This window comes from Lutjanus erythropterus, chromosome 18, assembly GCF_056507025.1.
Source record: "Lutjanus erythropterus isolate fLutEry1 chromosome 18, fLutEry1.hap2, whole genome shotgun sequence".
NCBI classification, from domain to species: Eukaryota; Metazoa; Chordata; class Actinopteri; order Lutjaniformes; family Lutjanidae; genus Lutjanus; species Lutjanus erythropterus.
In genome coordinates, this window is record NC_139334.1 from 8,294,157 (window position 1) to 8,304,867 (window position 10,711).

General features: G+C 39.9%; 1 protein-coding gene across 2 annotated transcripts; it reads right to left on the reverse strand.

Moving 5' to 3' along the window:
- Positions 1-96: 96 nt before the first annotated feature.
- LOC146310566 (cytosolic 5'-nucleotidase 1A-like) lies at positions 97-10,711 on the reverse strand. Of its 2 annotated transcripts, XM_084743039.1 has the most exons (7): positions 8,905-9,023; positions 7,668-7,771; positions 6,058-6,225; positions 5,667-5,796; positions 2,968-3,090; positions 2,671-2,855; positions 97-1,449 (listed from the first exon to the last, which is right to left on the reverse strand). In XM_084743039.1, the coding sequence occupies exons 2-7, from the start codon at positions 7,734-7,736 to the stop codon at positions 1,078-1,080; spliced, it is 1,047 nt and encodes a 348-aa protein (XP_084599165.1). In that variant the 5' UTR covers positions 7,737-7,771; positions 8,905-9,023; the 3' UTR covers positions 97-1,077. The 2 variants fall into 2 exon arrangements, with proteins under 2 accessions (XP_084599165.1, XP_084599164.1); XM_084743038.1 differs by lacking the exon at positions 7,668-7,771 and having other exon boundaries at positions 8,905-10,711.

Below are 10,711 nucleotides of genomic sequence, written 5' to 3' on the forward strand. Positions count from 1 at the left end.
TGTCTTTAAAAAGGGTTATACTAAAGGTGTCACAACCCTGCAAATCCACTATTTGTATACTATATGACTTTTGATTTTAAAGTCATGATTCAATTGGATTTTCTGAATTTAAACTTTTTTTTGCACTGATGGCTATGCCATAGTTAGACTATTGAGTTTTGATTGGTAAAGATCAACAGATCAATGATTTATGTCCTGACAACGTGTCATTTATATTTTTCAATTCTTTAAAATTAAGTGTTACAGGTATAAAGTGTGATATACTGTGTGATAAGCTACGCTGTGTTGTCTTTGTTTTTTGATATGGATATGCCTCAGATGCTGAAAGCATCACAGATACTGGCTTTCGAGTCAATTCTTGAAATTGAAAGCTAATTTCGATTGATTTTTGATTTTAGATTGGAATTGCGATATCCATAATATTTACTGACGTGGGTAAAAATATAGAAATGCAGAAAGTAATACAGGAGGTTGCTGGTGTGAGGTAAATCTCGTAATACAAATGAAAATTTTAAACAAAAAAGCACTGAATACAAACTTCTAATACCTTTATAAAGGGTTTATGAGCTGTAACTAGTGGCTTTATTAATGGTTCATAAGAACAAATGTAGGGTTAGGTTTTAACTAGTACTGATCCACTCTATTTAATAATACTGAAGTTATAAATGTCATTAATGAATGGATAATAAGTAAATAGATTTTGGACTTTTGGTAAATAGATGATTCAATCAGTGAAAGACATTTTTCACAACCTGGCAACCCTAAAATTGCTTATGGCTTATAACTAATCCATAAAGCTTCAGCACGTGATATATTAATGATTAATACGGCCATTAGTTCCTCATTATAAAGCTGCACCTCTTTATGAACTGATAATGTAACAACCAATAGATAAAATAATCCTCTAAACAGAATGATATAAATAATTTGATTAATGTTATTCTGACATCACATCGTTGTTTCATCACAATTTATATAATATACAAATTATATTGCATCATCTTGGTTTTATTACATTTTTAACCAATTTTCAAGATATTTGTCATAGTTTTTAGTCTCTGCATAGTGATCTCCAGGCTACTTGGGTGCAGGAGAAGTCTCTTTGTCTTTAGTTCCTTTCTTGGTAACTCTCTGAGCTATCCCATAGGGCACGTGGCACGCTACTGTCCCCATTTCTGCTGCCCCCTCCACATGAAACATCTGGTCGTCAAAGAAGATGTGTGGCCTGATCTTCTCAAGCATGGGGCCCTTGGGCGCCCCTGCCAGAAAGAGAGCCTCATCGATCTCCAGACCCCACGAGCGCAGAGTTTTTAGGGCTCTGGTACCAGAACTGGCAGCGCTGCGAGCTGTCACCAAGTAGGTCCGGATGGGGCAGTCCATGCGCTGGCCTTTAGCATAAAACTTCTTCTGCAGTTTTCCTAAAGCCTCCAAGAAACCTTTCAATGGTCCCTGCAGAGAGAAGATTGAATACAGTAAGCCCCTCGGTCTCCATTTGTTAGTTTATGCATTTATATGTGGCTCATTCAAGCTATGTATTTGTTAGAATCTGGGCTAAAAGCCAAAGTTCATAACAAACCGCGTTCTATATATGAGTTTAACTGCTGCTTTATTTAATCTTGGGTCTTATTTTCATAGTATTAACCATCATTCCTCTTGTTACAATAACGTTGTAATTACCAAGTGAGTTCCTGAGATCTGAAAATGTAGTGACGTGCAAAAAGTTAGATGGGTCAAGAAGTAAGCGCTCAGACCAGCCCGTTCAACTCATCACATAACAGCATTTTGTCACCGCTCCTTGATGCACAAGATACCCTTTAGCAGCTGCCAGAAAACCTTTTTAACACATGATAACTCCGCCATATGCAGAGGTCTCCCTTTTTATACTACATCAAAAGTCTGCTGCATCTCATAGCTGCTAATGGGTGCTGTGCATGTCTGTATGAGTCGGCGAGGGGCGATGTCGAAACGTCGGTCAGACAGGTTCAAAACAAATTTATTTTGTAATGGAAAAGGCGTGGTGAAATTATAAGACAGGTTTACAGACCAAATGCATTGTTCATCTTTGCCTTCCTGTACCTAAAGGGTAATTCAGGTATTTTGGTATTTTTCATATTTAGGGGTCTTAATGGGTAATTGGTATCTTTGTTAAACCACAACTTACCAATCTAAGCAGCAGTAGACCAGAAACTCCTGTGGTCTGTGAGGTAAAACTACTATTTTTGTCAGTGGAGTGTGGTGGCTTTGAAGAGAGCGATATAACAGCTGTTTGTGGTTAAACAAAAAGGATTCAACAAAATGGTTTATGTTTCTGTAGGGACTCTTGGCCCTTCCTAAGTCCTGCCACCTTCTCCCTCTGTGCCTGGGGATGAGTTAGCACGTCACCACTAGCTAGCTATTGATTGATAGATGAGGTAGCTAGTTAGCTAGTGTTTTGCATTTTGCTTACTTAAGAGGTGACCCTATATGTAGCTTTGAGATGAAAAGGAGAAAGTTGACCTACATACTAAGTTTGCTCAACTGTTATGGAGTGCTACAGGGTTGACATATTTCTGGAGGCCAACCAGGACATAAGATCGCTCTGGTTCCTGCCACAAAACGGATTTAGGATTAGTCAGAAAATAATGTCTGTGGAGAACAAATGTTTATGATGTCACTGTGTGTATACTGTACATGGTCCAGAGGCTTGTTCTCGTGCGCCTTCTCGTGCTCAAAGAACTTGTCCAGTCCATGGGCCTTGTAAATGCGCTCAGACTCGTCAGAAAAGAGCACGGCGTCGCCATCAAAGGCGACACGCAGCTGAGTGTCCGACACTTCCGTAATCTTCTCTGGGGTGAACATGGTGGCTGCTGCTATACCTGAATGTGTTATTGAAAATGAGATGTGTTTCAGTACAGGTGACACGGCATGTAGCAGAGAAACTTTTGCCTCGTCAGTCCAGCGTTACAGCTTCTCTCTCTTTGCACTGACCTTCCTCCAGAGCTTCTCGAACCTTGACGGGATCAGCAGACAGGTAAAGGTTGGTGTGGTAGGCCTTCAGGTAGCCTATGGGACTATTTCCTCCTGTCATACAGAAGCGTTCGATGAACAGCTCTGCAGAGAGGACGATTAAAGCTTTCAGTGAGCAAAAAACTGACAATATTCATAAGTCAACTGATCATAATGATCTAAATGAATTTCACAACACAATAAGATTGCTTTTTTTGTGTAACTCACAGTTCCCTTGTGAAGACTATAAGTGGTCATTGTTTCTGCCAAAAGTCACGTTAAATCTGGCAAAAGTTTTATATTCTAACTAAATATTCATTTTTTAATGCAATTGTTGTGCCTCCAAAGCCTCTAAATTATTTTATACTGGTATATAATCAATTATGAAATATATTTCCACATCCTGTACACTTTACTACAACACTAATACAAATACAGCCAGATACTGTTAAAATATAGAAGTATATGAAAATATCTTCACTTTAAGAGAAGAATCTTGGTGAATGAAATCAGTGATTGGTTAAGGTAGATGCAGCCTTTTTTAAATTATGCTGACATAATCACTGAGCTGACATTTTTCTGAATAATGATGAGCATCTTATGATAGAAGAAATATCCATTTCCATTGCATTATTTGTGTTTTCAGATTCTTGTGCATCCCTCTTAAATTTTGTTACAGTTAAATGTTTTACCAGTTTTCATTATTAAAATTATAGAAATTTAATGTTTGTGCCATTTCAGTAAAAGACAAGAAAGAAAGAAAGAAGCAGAGGTGATCAGATGCTGCTTGTAAATCTCAGAATGTTATCATTACTGTAGTTTGTGTGTTAAAGCAGTTATTGTTGGGAGATGACTGATTAATGGTTACTGACTTTTCCAGCAAATGTTCACATTTTGTTTTAAACTCTTGGTGATGATATAAAATTTGAAGTGTAAAGGTTCTTTTAAAATGTATTAAAAGTTTCTTTTAGCCCCACCTGATGTAATTTATGGTTGTTTCAGTGTGTTGGTTATGCTTATTTTAGCTCAAAAACATGAATGTTGTCTATCACATTACAAGCAAAAAAACATTCCACATAATTATATAAGATTTTCATTCTGAATCATTGCTGAAAACTGTAAAAAGAATAGTGTCATAAAAGGAAACAGCCTGAGATCTCGTCTCTGGTCGTGTAGATTTTTCCACATGGCTTGACTACATCAGTGGGCACTGGGTGTGTGAGTGACTGCCAAACCCCTGCAAGGAGTCAGGGCCACAGATCTCAAACTCCCACCACTGAATATAACCCAGGGGTTATATTCAGTGGTGGGTGGACCATGAGAAACATCCCACCATACCCACAGCCAGTCACTGTTCATCCAGGGAGGAGAGCAGCCCCTAAAGCTGAGTGGGAGTCGGCTGACACTCAGGGCTTCACAAAGGAAACCAATAAAATATTTTCAGTTCAACAGAGGAGAGATGCTGAGATGACTTCTATTTTCTCATCCTCTCACTGAGTCAACAGAGGATTCTGTGACGTCTTGAATAGACTTCATGTGCATTTGCATGTTTGTGTGACCTGGTGATGGACACTGGGTCATGAAGTCACTCACAGTGTGGGAATAGAGACCGGGACCAGCTGTGCAGAGCATCCAGAGAATCTAGAGTCCAGCCCACCCTCAGTGTGTTTGTGTGTGTGTGTGAACCTGTGGTAGGCCTTTCGCTCGAGGTTATAATGGTGGGTGATGCTGAAACTGACCTACATTATATGCAAACTTACCAAGTTTACATTATACAGTACACCACTGGTTCCCAATATGGGGGTCCCAGCCCACACCAGGGGTCGCCAAAGCTTCACATAAGATTGCGAAGCTTTCTTGAGTTTTCTTTAAACAAACAAAATGCAAATTCTTCCACTAGGTGGCTCTCTCAAATAAAAACAATTACAAAAGACAAATAACATCTGAGGTGGCGTGGGATCATGGGATCCCACACCACCTCAGTGACATACATACACACATACATACATATATACACATATATGTCCATTATTGTGAAAGATGTTGTGATTGAAATATGATTCATGATTACTGGGATATATGTTTGCATCACACTTTTAATTACCATATTATCTTTACTTCTTTGCGATGGTGGAAAATCTGATTTGTCTCAGGTATACATTGTGTTCATAGACGAGGTGATGTTATATTATTGCAGATGCTCAGTTTTCCAGAAGGTTAGTGGTCAAGCTGTCCAAAGATTGAATTAAAACCACATGTAGGGTTTGGCACCTCCAAGCAGTACTATCAAAAATCACACTGTGGCAGCTGATGGGAGAGAAGAAACATGCTTCCAAATTTCACCAAGACTGAGGACATTATGCCACCACCTAATTTGACAAATAAGCCACAAAAAAATTCCACACACTGTGGCTTTAGAGGACCGGTGTGTAGGATTTTGTGGCATTTAGCAGTGAGCTTTCAGATTGCAAACACATTACCTCACTCTCTCCTTCTAAGCAGGCAAAAAAATGTGCGTACAGTCACCTCAGTGCTCGCTCTTGGTGGGAACATTTGGGTTTTTAAAGAGGGCAGTCTGAACCTGCTCTATTTGAAAAGGGCCCTGAGATAACTTTAAGTCAATTTAGCGCTATAGTATAGAAAGTATGAGCTTTCATTGTTTGTGTGTATTAGTAACTCACGGTGGTGATTGATGGTATTGATGAGTCTTAGGCCAACATATGCATGGTTGTTGGTCATGAGCACAACATCAAAGAGCTCCTCGCTCTCAGGGTAAAGGTCCCTCAGTCGAGTGTTCACAGCCTCCAGAGCCTGGAACACGACAAAACACAGATCTGAGTTACACACAAAGACAATACTCCTGTGTATCACTGCAGTGAGGATGGGCATGTGTGTGCGTGTATGTGAGTGTGTGTGTGTGTGTGTGTGTGTGTGTGTGGGTTGGTGTTTTTATGCTTATTACTCATTCACCGCCTCCAGAGACACAACCTAACACATAATACTGACACCAAGGAATCACTGCAGAGGGTTAAGTGCTTGTTTCTCCACCTCTGTCGCTTCATAGCCTCTGACCTTGACGAAGGAGAATGCAGGTCCGGGGCTGAAAGGCTGCGTCTCATGCTCCACCTGATACTTGATGTACTCCTCCATGCCTTGCTGCTCGTAGATCTGTTGCTCCTTCTCCATGTTGAAGAGGACTCGTGACGACACAGCGATGGTAATGGCATTCTCTGGCTTGGGCTGGAGGATAAAAGATTAAAATGGTTAATTTGGCTTGTTTTTCACAAATACGTACATCTTATTTCAATAAAGGAGGAGGAGGAGGTGATGTTGTTATCCAAGGAGACTCACAGCTGTAACTTTTCTGCCTCTAGACACACAGTACATTATTCATATTCTGAGTAGAGGCAGAAGATTATTGGAGAAAACTTTTATTTGCTGACTGAAAGCTCTCAGCAGAAAGAAATAATTTATATAGTACTGAAGGGATAGTTTGGATTATCTGGTGTCAGGTTGTTTGTGGTACTTGTCCATAGTTTGTGTATTATCAACAGTAGATGGAGGTTAGCATGCCTAAAGTTTAGGGAAGCAGCTGGAGTAGCGATCTAGGAAGCTCAGCAATGTACTGCTGTACAAAACGGATTTTAGCCACCTAAGAAGGGTCCACCTACAAAAATCAGTTCAAGTGTGTGCTATATTTAGAATATTTTCACCGCTTTACCTCACTGTCAGACAGCCTTTTCCCATGGGAAGCTGCTGTCATTTAAGCCAAATATCGCTCCCTCTTGCTCAACCAAACTTACCTTGCAGAACGCAGAAGTTGCTGGTCCACCTCTGCGTCCATCTGTTAGTTTGTTTCCATTATTGTGTGACAACAGTGAATCCAAAACCAACCTTTTAAACCACAGAAGTCACAGAATAGCACAAAAACTAACTAACCAATCGAGGCAGCTGTAAACCAACAACTCCTGTATCCTGCAAGAATAAAATTACTGTTTTTGTCAATGGAGTCTGGTTGGTTAGCCTCCTACACCGGAACTCCTGCTGCTTCTCTAAACTGAGAGTGTGCTGGCCACCATCTACTGTAGGTCATACACTGACTATAGACCAGTACCTCACCCTGTTGACACGTCTTACACGTAACTATGGGTAAAACGAGTGAGCTGATGTGACAGAATAGAAGTGACAGGGTCATATGAAATATTTTCCTCTGCAGGACTCTGATAGTGCAGACCCACATACCAGACTGCCTGACAACTGGCTGGGACAACAATACAAAATATTTTTTGACTGATAATCATGACAAATTTTGAGAAACTGTCATCAGTTCTGATTTTGTTATGAGAGGGCTAAACTTTAAATGGATATTTCTGTTATTTTAGAATGACATGATGATTAAAGACAACATGAAATTATAAAAGACACAAGAAACTTGAGAATATGTGCAGGATGAGAGTTTACTTCCACTACTTAAAGGACCAGTAGGTATAAATGGCTAATTCATTTTTCACCTCATCCTAAGGTAACAAAAACACAACAATTCTTCTTTACAAGTCATTATACACTAATGAAAACATACTGTCATATCCATTCATATTCTGCCAATAACCCCCCGTCATTCTGACTGGATCTTTAAAGACTATTGAAACAAAGAGATTGTGTTATATTGTTTTCAAACTTACAACTGAGACAAATCCACGCATCCTGCAAATGTCTGAAGTTGTTGCATCTGCTTTTGTATTTTGGTTCATCCTCTCCAGGTAAGAAATCCAAAAGAGCCGACAGCCTTCACAGAGAATCATGCACATGATCTGAAACAAAAAACCGTCTCTGCCCTTCTCAGTTTCCAGCCTGTACAATAAAGACTAGCTGAGCCTCTGTATCATCTTTCACCCGACTGCATCTCCTCGAACCTTTCCTTCCATTAAGGCTTTGAATGCAGTCGCCAGTAAACCTAGTGTTAACCTTCCTGCTGCTTTCACAAGGGCTTTGATAAAGTTGAGAGGTCAGCGTGTCTGTTTTTTCTCATCTGTCACATTCATCATGTGACATCAGTCTAAGCCACTGTGAAATAAGCAGCCTGCAGTAGTGAGTGCAAGTGTCTGTAATAACAACTGCGAGCAGCATAATTCAGCTACAAAACAATGACGATTAAATTTGACAGTCTATTTATTTTACAGTACATTAATAAGATGTAACAATCAAATTAGACAAAAAGTAGAAATAATATGTTCTTTATTGTAAGGCATTAGACCCTTGTTAGATTTTCTTGGAGGGTAATTAGGGACACATTAGAACAAAACTGCACTGTAAAATTAAGTATATTGTTTCCTACTGTTAGACAGTTTTTATACTTTAGAGGGTAATTAAGAACACAGTGCAATAGAACTGTACTGCTAACTAAAGTGTATTGTTAGACGCGTGTTTGACTTTATTGGAGGATAATCAGGGACGAATTACAACAGAACTGTACTGTCAACTAAAGTGATCATATCTGCTACTTCAGCGTTTGAAATCAATGTGACCAGATCTACAGAGTAAAATACTTAAGACAAATACAGCAACTATAGCAACTGGTCTAGAAGCAGCAGATATGTGATTTCACTTTAGTTTACAGTGCAGTTCTGTTGTAATGTGTCCCAAATTACCCTCAAATAAAGTCTGATAAGGGTCTAATAAATGCTGTAATATTGCCTGATAAGGAGCATTTTGTTTCTATTTTTTTTTTTTTTTGTTTAATTTAATACAAAGTACAGCTTGTTATGTCTTATTAGTGTACTGTGAAATAAAGTGCGACGAAATTCACTCCATAATTCACTTTTAATATGTATGATGAGCGTCCTCCATGCTGTCAGCAGCATGGAAACTCATATTACCTGTACATGAATGCTGCAAAAGGAAGGATGTTGGGATACTCACTGGTTTAGGTTTCCTGGTGGGGGTGGAGGGCTTCAAAACCACCCGAGCATCTTCCCAGGGAGCTCGGCTGCCGCCGGTGCTGCTGCTGCCATTTCTGGTCAAGTCCTGTCCACTGATGGTCAGAGTTTGACCGTTGTTTAGACTCATCTTACCTCGTCAGCTCACCACTCTCCTTTTTCTCCCACAGGTCCACACTGAGTCCCTGTGTGTCCTCAGATAGCTCTCTTTTCTAGTCCCTCTCTCTTTTGGCAGGAGTTCCTCAGAAAGTCCTTACTCACTCTTGCCTGTTCACAATTTGAATTCAGCCCTGCTGCATTCAAGAGATGAGATCAGAGGCACTTGGCTTAATGTCCTGAAAAGGCAAATGAGGATGAGATGCTGCAGAATTAAAAAGAGATGCAGGAAGATTCAGAAATTCAGGCTGTTAATATTCCCTCTTATCTGCAGCATCATGCACATTTTATTCCTCGCTCTCCTCTTCAGTGCTTGTCTTTTTCTGTGTTCCTCTCTCTCTCCAGTGCTGACTTCAAGCCATTTTGCATCCTCCCCCTTTTTAACCCTTTCAGTGTTTAATTCCCTGGAGCAGCAGCAGAGCGAGTGATTTAATGTATGTGACAACTGGTTGTTGAACCCTGTTGGACAAAACAGGGCGGTGTGTCAAAACACAGCTGTGTCGTGATGCTCATAATGCAGTCATGCATCAATTCTCTTAACAGAGCGGTGAAGTTTGATGTCTTTGAACATAGAAGCAAAGCTATTTTCTCACACAATATATTAATAGATCACATAAAGTGAAGATGGCTATCATTATTTTTGTTTTAGCAGTTTAGGGTTACACTATCATTTCATATTCCTGCTCAGCAGTGTGGGAAATGAAGTCCATCCTGGGTCATTTGCTTCCTCCTGAGCATCTAATGATAATTTCTTCTTGCCTCTTCCCATGTAAACCCCTGCAGGATCTTTCCATGGATTGAATTACGGAGCAGCAGTCCCAGTTGCCAGGCAACGGCCAGGGAGTCGGACATGCTGGGACTCCCACATGTAGAATCTGATTGGCTGTGGGGACATCAGACTGCATATATAGCTGTCCAAATATGGCATCAATCAGAAACAGACCGGTGATGCAGGGAACAAAGATGAAAGGTTTCGCTTTGAAGAGAATAAATTCCTGATAAATATTATTAGATATGCTTTTATCACGGCAAACAGGCAATTTACCAATTACAGATGGTCTCTGGGAAGGAGAACAGACGTCCATGCAGAGACTCAAGGAACAAAAGGATAACAGAGACATAACCTGACAGGCACATGCTGGACAACTGCACCTATTACAGCCATCATCTTTATAGACCAGTCAGCATTACAGAGGAAGCGAATGCTGACATCAAGGCTGTGTATGTAGGAACATATTTGCTGACACCACCTTTAAAAAAAAACATTCAATCTTTTTTTCAATTACTTTTCAGTGTAAATTTATTTTTTCATCCTATTCCAGGCATTAACATCAATATTGTAGCAAATCATAAAACAGCAGGGGTCCATTACACTATCAGTTCACTACTTCTAGAGGCAGCACATGTGAAACCAACAGTGCGAAGTGCCATTTGCAATTGAAAATTACCATCAGTATTACGTGTTTGACTGTAACCACACACTCTCCTCCAGGCTCTCCAGAGAACAGACGCAAAGAGCTTTTATCGATCTGCTGAGGACAGCTGAAGGATAACGTGTCTTTTATTGTCTGAAATCTGAGGAACTTTAGATCCATACAACCTATTTGTATCATACTAAGACATGTATAAAAAAT

Excerpts from the sequence above, each read along its gene's own strand:
- LOC146310566 (XM_084743038.1), bottom strand. The coding sequence starts at position 9,051 with ATGAGTCTAAACAACGGTCAAACTCTGACCATCAGTGGACAGGACTTG. Across the intron at positions 6,226-8,904 it reads CCACCAGGAAACCTAAACCA|CCCAAGCCAGAGAATGCCAT; the intron begins GTGAGTATCCCA and ends TTTATCCTCCAG. Across the intron at positions 3,091-5,666 it reads CAATACCATCAATCACCACC|AGCTGTTCATCGAACGCTTC; the intron begins GTGAGTTACTAA and ends TCCTCTCTGCAG.